General features: G+C 34.6%; 1 protein-coding gene across 1 annotated transcript; it reads right to left on the bottom strand.

Annotated features, from left to right (window-relative positions):
* Positions 1-5,810: 5,810 nt before the first annotated feature.
* LOC149260051 (bidirectional sugar transporter SWEET3b-like) lies at positions 5,811-6,946 on the bottom strand. The gene is made up of 4 exons (XM_089456364.1): positions 6,737-6,946; positions 6,433-6,588; positions 6,137-6,259; positions 5,811-5,981 (listed from the first exon to the last, which is right to left on the bottom strand). The coding sequence occupies exons 1-4, from the start codon at positions 6,944-6,946 to the stop codon at positions 5,811-5,813; spliced, it is 660 nt and encodes a 219-aa protein (XP_089312490.1).
* Between the last annotated feature and the right edge of the window lie 8,861 nt (positions 6,947-15,807).

The following is a 15,807-nucleotide window of genomic DNA, read 5'->3' as shown; positions in this document are numbered from 1 at the left end:
AATTGCCAAGAGGGATCAAATATCTTGAGGTGCAAACCTCTTTTTTGAGTGCAAAACTTGATGAAAGGTTTTCACCTCAAGAGATTTGATCCCTCTCACAGCTTGATAGATCCAGAGTTAAGATGGATCTAGGTTGGTTTTAGTCACGTGCTGCCAAAGAAAATCTAACAAACATATGATTGATTTTATCAATAATACGTAAATTCATCTAATATTAATGTAATCATTTTAAATATGCTAAATATGTCTGAGATTAATCTGGTCATTTTAATTTTAAATTTTCTTAGTTACCTGAGTTTGTTGAGATGATAAATATTGTTAATAACTTTAATGATGAAAAATTGTGAAATAAAATTTTTGAATGTAAACTAACAATGTAATAGTGTTGAATGATAGAAAATGTGAATAATAAGAATATAATCAATTACCCATATTCTTCATTGTGCTTAATCTCAAACTATTTTCTTCTACTATTCTTATTGTCACCCTTGTTACTTTTGTCATCTTTTGATATTGATTTTATGAAAAGTATAGGTTAAATCATAAACCATTTAAATATTCAGCTCAAGTTGTTGTACTAAACATCATACCTTGTCTCTCTTTATCTATAGTATTAATAGGTTGAATTACTATAACATAAAAATCAGTGTACATTGTTAATAATGTTTTGTGCTTACATTGAAATAAATGCACAATTTTAATCCAATCACTTTAAAATTAATGTAGCATCATACATCCAATTACGTTAAATGAGAAATCAACATCTACACTGAAATAAATGCATCTAATGCAAGAAATCAAATAAGATTAGAAAAGAACATTTACACTTAAATCAATGCATCTAATGCAAGCAATCAAATAGGATTAGGAATCAACATTTACACTCAAATCAATGCATCTAGTGCAATTAAGCAAATAGGACTATAAAAAAACATATACATTGAAAGCAATGAATCTAGTGCAAATAGGATTATAAACCAACATCTACATTGAAATCAATGCATCTAGTGCAAGCAATCAAATAGGATTAGAAATCAACATCTACACTCAAATCAATGAATTTAGTGCAAGAAATCAAATAGGATTAGAAATCATCTACATTGAAATCAGTGTATCTAGTGCAACCAATCAAATATTATTATAAATCAACATCTAGTGAAAGCAATCAAATAGGATTAGAAATCACCATCTACATTGAAATCAATGCATTTAGTGCAAGCAATCAAATAGGATTAGAAATCACCTACATTGAAATCAATGCATCTAGTCCAAGTAATCAAATATGATTAGAAATCAACATCAACACTAAAATCAATTCATCTAGTGCAACCAATCAAATAGGGTTATAAATCACCATCTACACTGAAATCAATGCATCTAGTGAAAATTTTTTTCTTCCTTCTCTACCCCCTTCAATCTATATCTATATCTCCCTCCATCTCTCCTTATTTGTCTCTCTATATCAACCCCCCAAACACACACACTCTCTCACTGCATATCTATCGATCTCTCTGTCCTTCCCTCCCTCTCTCCATCTCTCTCCTTTTCCCTGTCTTCACTTTCTATCTATATCTCTATCTCCCTTTGTCTCTCTATATCACCCACAAAAAATACAATGTCTTTCTCCAATATATCTATCTATTCCTCCCTCCTCCTCTCCCTCTCCCTCTCTCACTCAATCTTTCCCTTCTCTCCCTCTTCCTCGCTTCTATCTCTCTTCCCTCATGTTCTCTACTCTCCCTCTCTCGCTCTCCAACTTTCTCTCTCTATTTATTTCTTCTTACTTCCCTCTCTCCTCCCCTCCAAATCCATCTAGCTTTCCCTCCCTCTCTCCACTCTCTCACATCCTCTTTCTCTTCCTTCCTCTCTCTCCCTTTCTCTCCCACCTCTCTCTCTCTCTCTCTCTCTCTCTCTCTCTCTCTCTCTCTCTTCACCCTCCAACTCTATTACTATATCCCTCCCTCTCTCCTCTCTCCTTCTCTCCCTCATTCTCTCCATCTCTCCTTCTTTGCCTCTTTATCTCACCCCCAAACATACACACTCTCTTAGCATCTCTCCCTTGTCACTCCCTCTCTCTCTCCACTTCTCACGCTCTATGTATTTCTTCCTCCTTCCGTCTCTCCCCCTCCAACTCCATCTCCCTATCCCTCCCTCTCCTCTCTACCTCCCTTTCTCCTCCTCTCTCTTAAGTTTGATCTCTTGTACTTCCTATCTCTCCCTTTCTCTCCTACCTCCCTCTCTCTCTCTCTCTCTCTCTCTCTCTCTCTCTCTCCAATTCTCTCTCTTCCCCCATCACTCTCCTCGTCCCTCTCAAGTCTTGTCTCTTGTTCTTCCTCTCTCTCCCTTTCTCTCCTACCTCCCTCTCTCTTCCCCATCTCTCTCTCTCTCTCTTTTCCCTCCAATTCTCTCTCTTCCCCCATCTCTCTCTCTCTCTCTCTCTCTCTCTCTCTCTCTCCCCCTCTCCAACTATGTTACTATATCCCTCCCTCTCTCATTCTCTCTCGTTCTCTCCCCCCTTCTCTTCCCCTTCTCTCTATCTCTCCTTCTTTGTATCTTTATCTCACCCCTAAACATCCACACTCTCTCTCTATCTCTTCCTTGTCCCTCCCTCTCTCTCCACTTCTCACTCTCTATGTCTTTCTTCTTCCCTCCCTCTCTCCCCCTCCAACTCCATCTCTCTATCCCTCCCTCTCTCCTCCTCTATTGCAAGTCCTCTCCCTCATCCTTCCTCTCTCCCCCTTTCTCCCATACCCTCATCTCCATTCCTCGATCTCTCTCTCTATCTCTCTCTCTTCCCTCCAATTATCTCACTATCTCCCTCCTCCTCTCCTTCTCTCTTTCCCCCCTCCATCTTTGTGTCTCTGTCTCCCTCTTACCCTTATATACCTCTCTCACTCCTCTCCCCTCTCCTTTAGTTTATCTCCATCTCTTCCATGTCACTTTCCTATCTCTCCACCTCTATTACTCTATGTCTTTGTTCATCCCTCCCATATATATCTAGAATTAATATATATCATGATATATTAATATATCTTAAAATATACCAAATTTAATATTGTATTAATCCAAAGTTATTAAATTTAATAATATTAATATTATAATATATTAATATGAATATTAGATAATATTCATATTAATAATATTAATATTAATCTTTTAATACTAATATTAGGGTTAATAATATTTTTTTGTATGGTATTAATAATAATTTGGCCGAGAGGCTTCACCTAAATAAAACATATTTTTTTGAGTATTAGTAAGTATAAAGATGTTGATGAAGTAAATTTAAATTAGCTTTTATTTATTTCCCATACCTCTCGTTTATTTATATTTTTATTTATTTATTGTGTCTTTTTTATTTACCATTGTATTTGGCCCATAGATTTGGTATATAATTACATGTTGATTCCAAATCCTATTTGATATATTTTTATTTATTTACCATACCTCTTTATACCTCTTTTATAAATATGGTATTTGGCCCATAGGGTTGACCTAAATAAAACCTTTTCTTTGAGTTTTCGTAAATATAAAGAGGTTTATGGAGTAAATATAAAATGAGATTTCATTTATTTAGCATACCTCTAGTTTATTTATATTTTTGTTTATTTACCATACATGTGAGTAAATATAAAAAAAAAATATATATTTTATTTATTTACCATACCTCTTGTTTATTTATATTTATATTTATTTATCATACCTCTTTTTATACAAATAATAATTAGATTGATTTTTAAATAGACCGACATTAGATGAAAAATAATAAAAGTTAAATGTTAAACATTACATTTACATGTTTATGTGTTTACGTGTTTTTACGTGAGATCTAACCCATATTGGGTTGTAGAGTGCCTCTCGGTGCAATAATTTTTTTGGTCTTAACCATTTGAAAAAAACTTATATGGTGCTCTGGAGAACATTGAGTCGTACAATCCCCACCCTACACACTCATAGTCCCCACCCTACACACTCATAAAAAAATGAATTGTTTGATATTGTTAAGATCCTTTTAGCTTGCACTAATTGAAGGCCTTGTAATTTGAATGACATAACAGCTTTCATAATTTAAAAACTTTAAAATATAGATTTTGAAAAGTTGGTTGTGCTGAAGAACAATTCAATGTTTACAATTCTACAAATTTTCTAAATAATTAGATTATATTACTTAGGTACTCAAAAATTGTACTAACTGAAACATATACATTATAGTTTACATGAAAATAATATATAGGTCTTAGAAAAGCTCAAATTTCATAGAGTTAGACACAATTTCAATAAATAAAAATTAAATATTCAAAAATATAATTCATTTTCCTACATTTCTATTTTTACATATTCAAATTAATTGCGTCAGTATCTCTAAACATCCCTCCAAGTTCAAGAATAATTGCTTTTACTCATTTAAATTGCGACCAACACATCACGTGAAATCATAAATAACTTTTACTCACTCTAAACAAACCTTTTATTTTTATGAAATTAATTAACTAAAAATATTTATCAAAACACACAAATAATATAATTTTATATCTTTTAATAAAATTATTGTTTTTCTTTTAAAGGAAAAACAAGGCAACTTTAGATTTCTCTGGTTCTTGTTAACAAACTTTAATGTTATCTAACTATAATGTTATGGATGGCTCTTCCTTATCAACATCTATATTTTTATTACCTTTGATCAGCTTCTTTTATTTTATTTTATCTGTGACCTTTTTTCACTTCAATAAACCATTTTTTTACTTGAATAAACAATAAACCTAGCTTGAGGTTTGAAAGATAAACTATCCTCCAAAATCTTAATAGATAAATTTCTTTTCTCTATCCAACAATTTTTCAAGTGTAGTCTTCCCTTTAATACTTTGAAAAAGCCCAATATACTTGATAGATAAATTTCTTTTCTCTATTCAACGATTTTTCAAAAGTAGCCTTCCCTTTAATACTTTGAAAAAGCTTAATATATAGCTTTTAGGAATTGCTTTCTAGAAAAACACTTAACTCTTAATTTTTCAAATAACAATAAATATAAAGTTGCCCAACCTCTTTACCCATCTATGATCAAACATTCATCTATTTACGATATTTGTTTATTATTAATATTTTGCTAATTTTCATATTGATTAATGATTATTAACGAAGAGCATAATAAAAGAGCATATGATATCAACAGGAAAAATGATAAAATAAACATTAATTAAATGATTGAATAGACACCATAATTGATTTTATAAGTCCAAAGCCTTTTAAATGAATTGATTAAATAAATATTAATGAAATGATTGAATAGAGACGATAATAGATTTTATAAATCAAAAGATTTAAATGGAAAGACGAGAATCATACCCCTTCATGCTTTTTCGAATCATCTTCAATCATTATATATCGTAGTCTTATTCACAGATGCCTACTCAATTTTTAGAAAATCTCAAAGAACTATTATATATTAGAATTTGTATCTATGTCATAAACGCCATATGTAATCCATATCTATATGGACACCATAATCACCAAGTCAGTCATGAGTAGAATTATAATACTTACATATTTAACATTTATCGATCAATTCTGCCCATGAACTAACATATTTGTCACATTTATCCACGAACTTTGCTTAACCTTTATTAACATATTCGAAACATCTATCGATGAACTCTTTAACTCTGCGCATGAACAATACTAGATCAAATTATAACATTTGATAACATATTTGCAACATTTGTCCATGAACTCTATACAAAGTAGAAAACTGAAATACTGCACATACATATTGGAAGGTATTACGGTCTGCTTTCTTGAAGTCAAACTTGCAACTAGAATGTGTGAATGTTTATGTCCTCCTCTATGTAATTCTCTTTGTTTGAGTCCAGGGCCTTGCCTGCATCGACCATTGCAGCTTCAATGGGCGGGCGGTTTTTCTGGCCATAAATACAGTATAGAACCATCTGACCCAACCCCAGTGGCACTCCAACAAAGTTTGGTGCCTGCGCAATATGAAGACCATGACAGTTAAAAATGAAATTCATCCTGAGATTGATGTAACTGTATTTGTTGATGGTGGTGAGTCATACTGATACACAATGTTGAAATGAATATTCTCCCATGAAACAGTAAGAGCATTTATTGATCATTATATTACCATGATGACAATGTCTCTGCTGACAGCCCCATACACCATCCACAACAAACTTCCTAGGAAAGCGAACAATGAGAAATAGACGCTGGGCATGAACTCCACGCTCTTGGTCTGAATTACCAGTTTCTGATTGTATAATGAGATAGAGTAAGTTAATATGTACAGCATACATCATTATTAATTCAAGTACCACTAATTGAAGATGCTAACAATATCATGTAGTGACCAGGAGTGGTAATTTTGAGATGTTTCATGAATGCAGTTACTCAAAAATAATACAATATAGAGCTTAGAATTACAGATAGAGGAGAAGCATAGAGAATGACAGTGGCCACCATTCCTGCAGATCCTACAAAGATCTTCTTATGCTTGTCATCATGGAAAGCACAAACAGAACATGTTGCAATCGTGCCAAACAGCACCAATAAGCCAACAACCATCATGCCCATATTCCTCTGCAAATAAACACCATAAATATATACAAAAGATTCTCCACTGCCAAATGCCTCCAAGGAACTATATTCTATTAAAATCAAGCTATTAATCTAAGGCCAAGGGCTTAAATAAATACTATTCGCTAACGGAAATGTGATGAGAGGATACTTTGGTTTTAGGTGGAGCGAAAGTGAGATAGATGCACACGAAGCAGAGCTCTAGCAGAACACCGATGGCATTGACAACCATGACAACCAAATTACCCCAACCATTGCTGACCAGAGGCGATCCATACCACGTGTACACAAGACAGTTGAAAAGCGCTATTGCATAGGGAAAGCCAGAGAAACTCTCAGTTGTTCTCTTTTCGATCACCATCTTGAACATATTACTGTTGTAGAACATCACAAAATAAGGTGCTGAGCGTTATATTCAGTACTGAATTCATCATCGAGTTTATTAATACAAGAGAATACGTTGAGTAGAAATATTTTATACTTACGTTGATGCTCCATACATAAGCAAAGAAAAGACACTTCCTGTAATGTCATGACAGATGAATTAAAAAACAGAATAAACAGAATTACACCGTCTAAAAATGGGTCTAAAATGGATAAATTAATTAGGAAAATATTCAAAAAAAACATTATTGATAAACAAAATTAGCTGGTTAGAAAAGCATCTGTAATTTTTTTTTTATTTGATTTTTATGGAAAAGACTCTTAAAGCATTAATATTTTTATTAATAAGACTAAAGAAATCAACTTTTCCCAATTTTAAGGATGAGTGAAGTATTGATACCACTTTATATCTATATTTATTTAAAAAGTAAGAGCCAATATAACAAAATTGAAATGCCTTAAATTATAACAATATTGATCAAGTTATTATAATTGATCATATAATCAGTAAGAAAATTATAACTCATTATATTATTAGCAGAAAAATAAATTTAAGTAGATTTTTACTCATCATATCATATCACTAACAGAAAAATAAATTTAAATAGATTATAAATCATCATATTACTAACAGAAAAATAGGAAAAAAAATAAAGGCTATTCCACCCAACTACCCTATTCTTTGAAACCACCCAAGATAACCCAAATATTTAATATGTTCAGGGATACCAGAGTCTTGACTGACCTAAAATGCCAACTCCCAAGCGTACGAAGTAATTATTCATTTCTTTCTTCTCGAAACACGAAATTTGGATTTGCAGGTCCGAGTATACGAGACAGTGGGGCTGCCTACTTATAATTTCCAATTTTTTCCTGCACGGAGATTCGATGGCGAAATGTTTACAATGTTGAGGCAGAGCCCAGGAAACAATTCCAATGTTTTGGGCCCGTCTCTCCCTGCAAACACATTTCATCCCTCGATTTCAAAGTGCGGTTGAGATTTTTCAACATCTGCCGACTAAATGTCCAATACCTCTTCACTTCTCGCGGCGGCGCTCTTACTATTTCGCATTATAAAATTATCACCACCTTTTGCCCCACGCGCACTCATTTTTTAGTTAGTAGGAGAACAGTGGAACCTTCTCTGCTTCTGTCGGCGTTCTCACGTGAATATGATTTCTGATTTGTTTGGTCATTATTTTTGGTTCAGTCTTTCACCCACTCCCATTTCACCAACTCCAATTATTGGTATCCAAATATTTTTCCGTACGCGCTCATTTTTTAGTTAGTAGGAGAACAGTGGAACCTTCTGTGCTTCTGTCGCGTTCACAGAGAATATGTCAACGTGAATATGATTTCTGATTTGTTTGGTCATTATTTTTGGTTCAGTCTTTCACCTACTACCATTTCACCCACTCCAACGTGAATATGATTTCTGATTTGTTTGGTCATTATTTTTCGTTCAGTCTTTCACCCACTCCCATTTCACCCACTGCAGTTATTGGTATCCTGTAGGCTAATTCCCCGGCTATCTGACGATACTTCAGATAAGTATTGCCAAATATTTTTCAGTGGAAATTTTCGCCCAATCCCATTATCGATATCGTGCATTGATTTTCATAATTATCATAAAAGTCATTTCATGTCAATTCATGGATTCACAAGAAACCATCCATGGATTATTATTGAGATAATTATTGCCAAAATGTCACCTGGACGGTTTGTATTTAACCATCTATGAAATATTAAGATAAGTGTGGCCGAATATTTTATTGAATGAGCATTTGCATTTCATTTGGCCGTCATGAGATATTAGATTTCATGTCAATATCCCTAAAACCTGTGAGAAAGATTTAATGCTCGCCTTTTGTTCTTTAGTAAAGCGGATTCAAAGGACACCGATTGTCCAAGATCTTGGCAGAGTGGGTATGAATTATCCCTATTCTTTCTTATGGTTAATACTATTGGTGGAGTCAATGGTATACAAGTTGCATTCAATAGGGATTTGTGCAGGGGAGAGTGGCATCTGAAGACGGTAGATTGTAGTGATGTTAATGATAGTCAAAATTTTAGAATTTTGAAAACTATGATAGGTTAGGTTTAATATTTCATTTTGGAAACACAATCTTTAGCAATATGTCACCATATGGATGGACTTTGAGATTCCTCAAAATTATAAAGTAGATATTTTAATTCTCTTTCATTTTAATTAGAAATTATTAATAAAATGAAATTATTAATTTATTGATTTAGTAAGAATTTAGAAAGATTAATTTTTTTTTGGTATAAATCTTTTTAAAATGCAAAATTTTAATAAAAAAATCATATTTATGTTTGAACATGTTGAATCTATTTTATAAATTTATAAAATGGATTCAACATTTTCAAAATTTATCTGGGCATAAAAAAGTGAGACTTCTTAAAATGTTTTAACCATAATTTTTCTTTTTTAAACCATAATTTTTTTATTTTTTAATTGTTTTACATGATGTATATATTTTTAGTTACTTTGTTTCTCTATAAAGTTGATATAAGACTATTTTATTTTATATGGACATACTATTTATTTATGCTTGAGAGTAGTGAAATATTTTTACGGCCATTGAGATTGACATTATTAATGTTTTAGAATATTTTTAATTAAACAAACTAAACACATATATTCATTTTTATTTTTTATTATATCAATATTTTACCTTTATTTTAAAAAGGACAAATGCCAATTCCAAATTGATCACAGAGAAAATTACACTTACTCATTCTTAGATGTAGAATGAGCCTCTCAACTGAAAAATGAAAAATTAAAATTAAGAGCATATGCACAGAGTTTGTTAAAAAAAAGAAGGAAAAACAAAATTTCTACAGGTAGTAAAACTAAATAACATACTTAAGCCTACTAACATAAATATTATGTTTGAAACACCGTCAAAGATATTTCAATCCATTTAAACTTGCACATCAACATGTGGCCAGCTATGACAAACACCTAAAATTTATTAACATAATTTGTATAAAGAGGAGAGGAGAAAAACAAAAGTTATATATTAATGGAAACACACACCAACAATTAATGATTCATTATATATGATATTGTTTTGAAATTTGTTGAAGAAAGTTTTTATATACAAACACATCTACACCATTGCTATTTTATTATAGAGCATTTATGAAATATATATAGTGTCTTAATTTGATTTTTCCTTGGTCAAATTGAGAAAATTTGAATTTCCAAATCAACAAATAATTTGGAGGAAGTTAACTTACGCGACATGATCTTTTCACTCAGTTAGCTCGGTAAATTCGAGTTAGAGGGCTTGGATTTCAGTTAAGCATGTGTGGTTGCTAATTTGTAGCAACCAAGGTGAGTTATTTCAATTTTTTTTAGTTAAACTAGTTACAACTATTGAAGGAACTAGTGGAAGGCCAGTTGTGTAGTGGTACAATAGTCTAACTCAGTGATCATCCAGTTCACTGATCAATCAACCAAAAATAGCTAGTGCATGCAGAGAATTCAACTTCCCTAGTTATGGTGGAGATTCCAAGGCAGTGTAGCATCAATTGTAGATTATTATCGAGTGTACAAGTATTGCATGCAACTGGATGAGAAACCTTGGAAATTGCACAATCAATTGGAGGAAAATTCCTAAATAATAAAGGTCTAATTCCTCAGGAATTGCATAAGGAAATAAAGTCTGAAGCAGAGGTAGAAATTGACTAAGTCTTAGTCATAGGTTCTCATTAAGCAGAGAGATAGGTTATTCACTTACACATTGATCTTAGATTGAGGTAGTAATTGTAATACATAGTTTATTCATCTAATTAATATAAGTAGTCTTAAGGGGTTTTTAGCAGTTGCTTCCCATAGAAAAATATTGTGCATATGTGTTATTTCTTATTGCATGTTGGAGATAGTTGTTCTAAATTTTTAATTAAATTCCGTAGAGTAGTAGAGTAGAATTGTGTGTCTTGATTTAGATTAAAAAATTCTTGAACAAGTGAAATTCGACACCATATTTCTACATGGCATCAGAGAAAGATCCACATTAGAACAATAATTTCGAAGTTGTTCCTCAGGAGGTTTTAATTTGTAGTTTCAGTGTACCAGGATCTCTTCAGAGTTGGAAATATGACCTTCAATGGGATGAGATTAGAGTATGCCTTGAAAGGCAACTCGAATTTCATTGCATGGAAGGATCGCATGCAGGCAATGCTTGATGACAAAAGATTGCTAGAATATGTCAAGACAAACATTGCAAAACCAGGATCAACTGATACCTATAACCTAGCTCAATGGAAGAAAGATGTAGCGAAAGTGAGGAGAATAATCTTGGAGGGAGTGCGAGACCACATAATCTCAAATATCCATAGGAAAGACACTCCTTTCGCGATGTTGTAGGCACTAACAGATCTATTCTGGAATAGAAGCATCCATAGAAAACTGACCCTCAAAGACAAACTTCAAAATATCAAGATGCAAAAGAAGGACACTTTCTCGCAGTATCTCAATAGATTTACACAAGTTTTTGATGATCTTGGAAGGGTTGGTGTGGCTGTTGCAGAAGATGGCCTAGCAAGCCTAGCTCTTCTGCACCTTCTAAAAAGATGGCATATCTACGAGGTCTCGGTGAATGGAAGGGAAAAATTATCAAAGTGGGAAAGATTATGGTGCGGTTTGGTCCAAGAAGAGTCCACGAGAAATAACTGGGATGGAACTTCATACAAGGTAGAGGATGAAAAAAATTTGACATTGGTTGTAAAGGGAAAGAAGGGAAAAGGGAAGAAATCTCAAAGAAAATAAGAATCCATCCAAGGGGGCAAGAAGAAATACTTTTCCAAAATAAAATGCTTCAATTTTCATGATTTTGGGAACTATACCATGTAGTGTCCACACAAAAAGTCGAGCAAGAAGTGTTGGGTGTGGAGCCTGATTACCTTCTTGACTGTTCATAGGTTTTTGTTTCAGTTGCGTTGGATCCATGTTCCTAATGGTGTGGCAACGCCGCCTATTTAATCTTTGTCAAGGGGGTCCAGGGGGCGTCGATGAATTTTATGAGCTCCCCTTGGTGGGGGTTCGGGGGCATCACCCCCAAAGCTAAAAATAGATGAAATTTTTCCTTGTAAATTATTGTAATTTCATAGTCAGTCATGGCCATTCATTAGGTTGATTATTTGACAGTAGAAGTTATGTTAATTTAGGGTTTTTCCCCCGAGAAGGAAACCTTAGTTTATAAGAGGGAATTGTATTGCAGACGTGTATGATTATTTTGAGCAAGAAAGAGAGAGGAGGTTGTGTGAGAGCAAAGAGGAAATTATAGGAGATCTGATGTAGGTTGTATCTCTTCATTTTGATGGATAATATAAAAGGAAGGACTATTTATTTCTCCACAGACATAGCCCAAATTGGGTGAACCACATATATTTCTGTCTCTCTTATTTTATGCATTTATATATTTGTGTTTTTGCAATATTTTGTGTATTTCATTGCTTTGTTAATTAATTTCTAACAAGAATAACTTAGGAGGAGTTGTAGGTGAAGCCTTGGCTTCATAGTTTGAGCTTGAATTCACCCTTATCGCATGCATGGCCAATACAGTGATCAGGAGCATGTGGTATTTTCACTCAGGTGCCTCGTTCCACATGTTGGGTAGCGGAGGTCCCGCGTAACAATTTTGGGGCTTACAACCTTAAGTTAAGATAATAATATTGTAAATCTCCGAAATATGTGGAGCGCGAAATGTAATAGGTCGAGTCAAAGGGTTGTCTGCCCAAGAAATAGTATAGAATAATAGGAAGTAAGTCGACCTGCCCTTGGTCCACAGACCATGGGAATGTATAAATAGAGCGTGGCTCTAAGGGAAAAGAGGCAGTTCTTGTGGTTGATAGATCTAAGTGCTATGGTTTTGTGAAGACAGTAATCTTTGCATCTGTAAGTTCAAGTCGAGGGTGTTGGTGGGTAGATAGAGGCTCTGTAGTTGTGTGCGCAGAGGCCTAGTAGAGTCCATAGTTGTGTGCGCAGACCCTTGCAGTTGTGTTCGCAGGGTAGATCTGGTTGTATTGGTGGTAGAGGTGAATAAAGATAAGTTGGTTCTAAAATACTATGTTGATTCTGAAATATTGTGGATCTGGTTAATTTATGGTTGTTATATTTGTTTGATTTGCGCACTTATGTTTATATTATGAGTTTATTCAAATCTATAACTTTTCTGGGTGCGCGAGATGGTTATCTCTATTAAATGTTTTCTTAAAGACCGTAAGAAGTAGATCTGATATGTAACAAACTCAGTAATAATAAATATTAAAGGATTTTCTTGTTCCGGATCCACGCGGAAGCAGAGTGGTGCGAGGCCACAGAACGACGTGTGAACCTTCTAGACCACATCAAGACATCCCAATGGTGTGGAAACCTGGTTCCAGAACCCTCCCCTGCTACCTCGGGTGAGACCTCAGTCCACGCTCCACGGGCTATTGCCGAAATGGTCGGTAGCCGTGGGATTTGTTTGGCTAAATAACTCTTCTGAACCTGGGTCTGGCCCATATATGCCAACACCACATGACAGGGTGTAGAGAGTTTTTTAGTGACATGGAGGATAAATATTTCCAAATGCATATTGAGTTATGGAATGATAGAAGGTACAGTGCAACTGAGATTGGTACAGTAAGAGGGAGTTGGGATCCCCTCTCTGTCTCAAAGATGTCATGTGTGTGAAGCCTAAAGAAGAATCTCATCTATGTTGTAGTTTTGGAAGACCATGTTTATGATGTGATGTTAATTAAATGGAAAGCCTTCCTAAGACACATAGACACTAGAGAGGTGAAGCAGACCGGGTTCATGTGAAGAACCTATACATGTCGTATGTGGAAGATTTTGTTGCATTAAGTAGTAAGGTAGAGAAAGTTTAGTGTCACAATGTTAGTGAACTTTGGCACAGGAGATTGGGCCATTTGCATCATGGCACCTTAAAGATTATGCAACAAATAACCACTGGCCTTCTGAATGGATCACTTGAGCAGAAGCATGTCTACACAGGATGTACCTTAGGGAAGTATGTGAAATCCACATTCCATGATTGAGACAACAAAGCCATGTAATCATAAAAAGAGTACACTCTGATCTCTGTGGACCTTTCTCAACAACCTCCACTCCCAAACAATTTATTTATTTATTTATTATTTATTATTTCTCAATGAAGTGTTGGATCTTATTCATGCAGAAAAAGGATGAGACATTCTCCACATTTGTAGAATTCAAGGCACTAGTTGAGATAGATATCGACAAGAAGGTCAAGGCTCTTAGGAGTGAAAATGGAGGTGAGTATGCTTTGAACAACTTCAAAAATTTCTATGTGAAAGAAGGCATTCAAATAGATATGACAACACCCCACAACCCACAAAAAAATGTGGTACCTGAGAGAAAGAACCTGAGCATTGTTGGAGCTGATAGTGCTATGATACATTACCAAGGCCTACCACTTCAATTGTGGACAGACACATGTAACACAAAAATCTACTTGTAGAACCAGAGTCCTCATTAGATTCTTTGTATGATTGCACTAAAGGAGGCCTTCTCAAGGAGAAAGCCAGATGTGTCTCACTTCAAAATTTTTGGAGCCTCTCTTTACTGCCATGTCTCCAAAGATTCGAGGAACAAGCTTGAACTGACAAGAAAGTTTGGAGTATCTATGGGTTACACAGAAACTCCACACAACTTTCATGTGTACTTACCATCCCTTAGAATGAAAGTTGTGCGAAGGGATGTAAATTTTGATGAGGAGAAATTGAAGCGGTGCTCTCTTGAGAGGGAGCTTCAAATTCCACTTGAAGAGGAGCTTTTAGCTTCAAAGGAGGAGCCTCAAGAAGTTGTGGAGCAACCACAAATTGAGGAGCAGAGAGTGGAGACATCCAATTAAGTAGAACCATCCAGAGAAGGCAGAAAAAGAACTAGGGAATTAGACTTGTGCAGGATGTGAGGGAGAATGTGGGAGCTCCAGATTTTTACAGGAAAAGGAGGTCACTTCAGAGGTACATTATACACATGGATCTAATGACCAAGCTTGTAGACACTAAACCATCCTCTTTTGACGAAGGAGTAGAGAAACCTCTTTGGGTGGATGCCATGGTGGAAGAATATGAATCCATCATGAAGAAAATTGTTTGGGAAGTGGTCTCAAGACCAAGAGATAAATAAGTGGTGGGTTCACGATGGATCTTCAAGGTTAAGCATCTAGAAGATGAATGTGTATAGAATTATAAGGCCATATTTGTGGCTGAAGGATTCTGTCAAGTTGAGGTAATTGATTATGAGGAAACCTTTGCTCATGTAGCAAGGTATTCATCCATTAGATTAATTCTTTCACTGGTTGCATAGATGGGGTGGAAGATCCACCAGATGGATGTAAAAACATCATTTCTTATTGGTGTTATTGAGGATGAGGTGTACATTGAGCATCCAAAAGTTTTTTTGAGGCATTTTATCGAGAGTCTCATGTGTGAAAACTTAAGTGAGTGTTGTATGGTATCAAACAAGCACCCGATACATAGCACATGAGGATCAATAGTTATCTCACTGGTTTCAGCTTCACCAAATGTGAGGTGGATGAAAACCTCTATCATATCTTGGTAGAAGGTAAATATATTGTATTATAGGTTGATGATTTAATTTTGACTAGTGATGAGTAGCTGATCAGATCTTGCAAGGGAATTTGAAATGGAGGACATGGGTCTCATGCAGTACTTCCTCGAGTTGGAAGTATGGCAAGGTGATGGGGACTTGTTTGTGTCTCAAGGAAAGTGTGCCAACAAGATACTACAAAGATTTAACATGGAGAGCTGTAAACCCAT

Source organism: Pinus tabuliformis, chromosome 6, assembly GCF_031772625.1.
Source record: "Pinus tabuliformis cultivar Carrire ecotype Pingquan chromosome 6, CPIR1, whole genome shotgun sequence".
NCBI classification, from domain to species: domain Eukaryota; kingdom Viridiplantae; phylum Streptophyta; class Pinopsida; order Pinales; family Pinaceae; genus Pinus; species Pinus tabuliformis.
The sequence above is the reverse complement of the archived record's forward strand: the minus strand, read 5'-3'. Positions and strand labels throughout refer to the sequence as shown.

Coding starts and splice junctions, on each gene's coding strand:
- LOC149260051 (XM_089456364.1), bottom strand. CDS start 6,946: ATGGTGATCGAAAAGAGAACAACTGAGAGTTTCTCTGGCTTTCCCTAT. Junction 6,589..6,736: donor TCGCTCCACCTAAAACCAAA/GTATCCTCTCAT, acceptor GTTTATTTGCAG/AGGAATATGGGCATGATGGT. Junction 5,982..6,136: donor GCAGAGACATTGTCATCATG/GTAATATAATGA, acceptor CATATTGCGCAG/GCACCAAACTTTGTTGGAGT.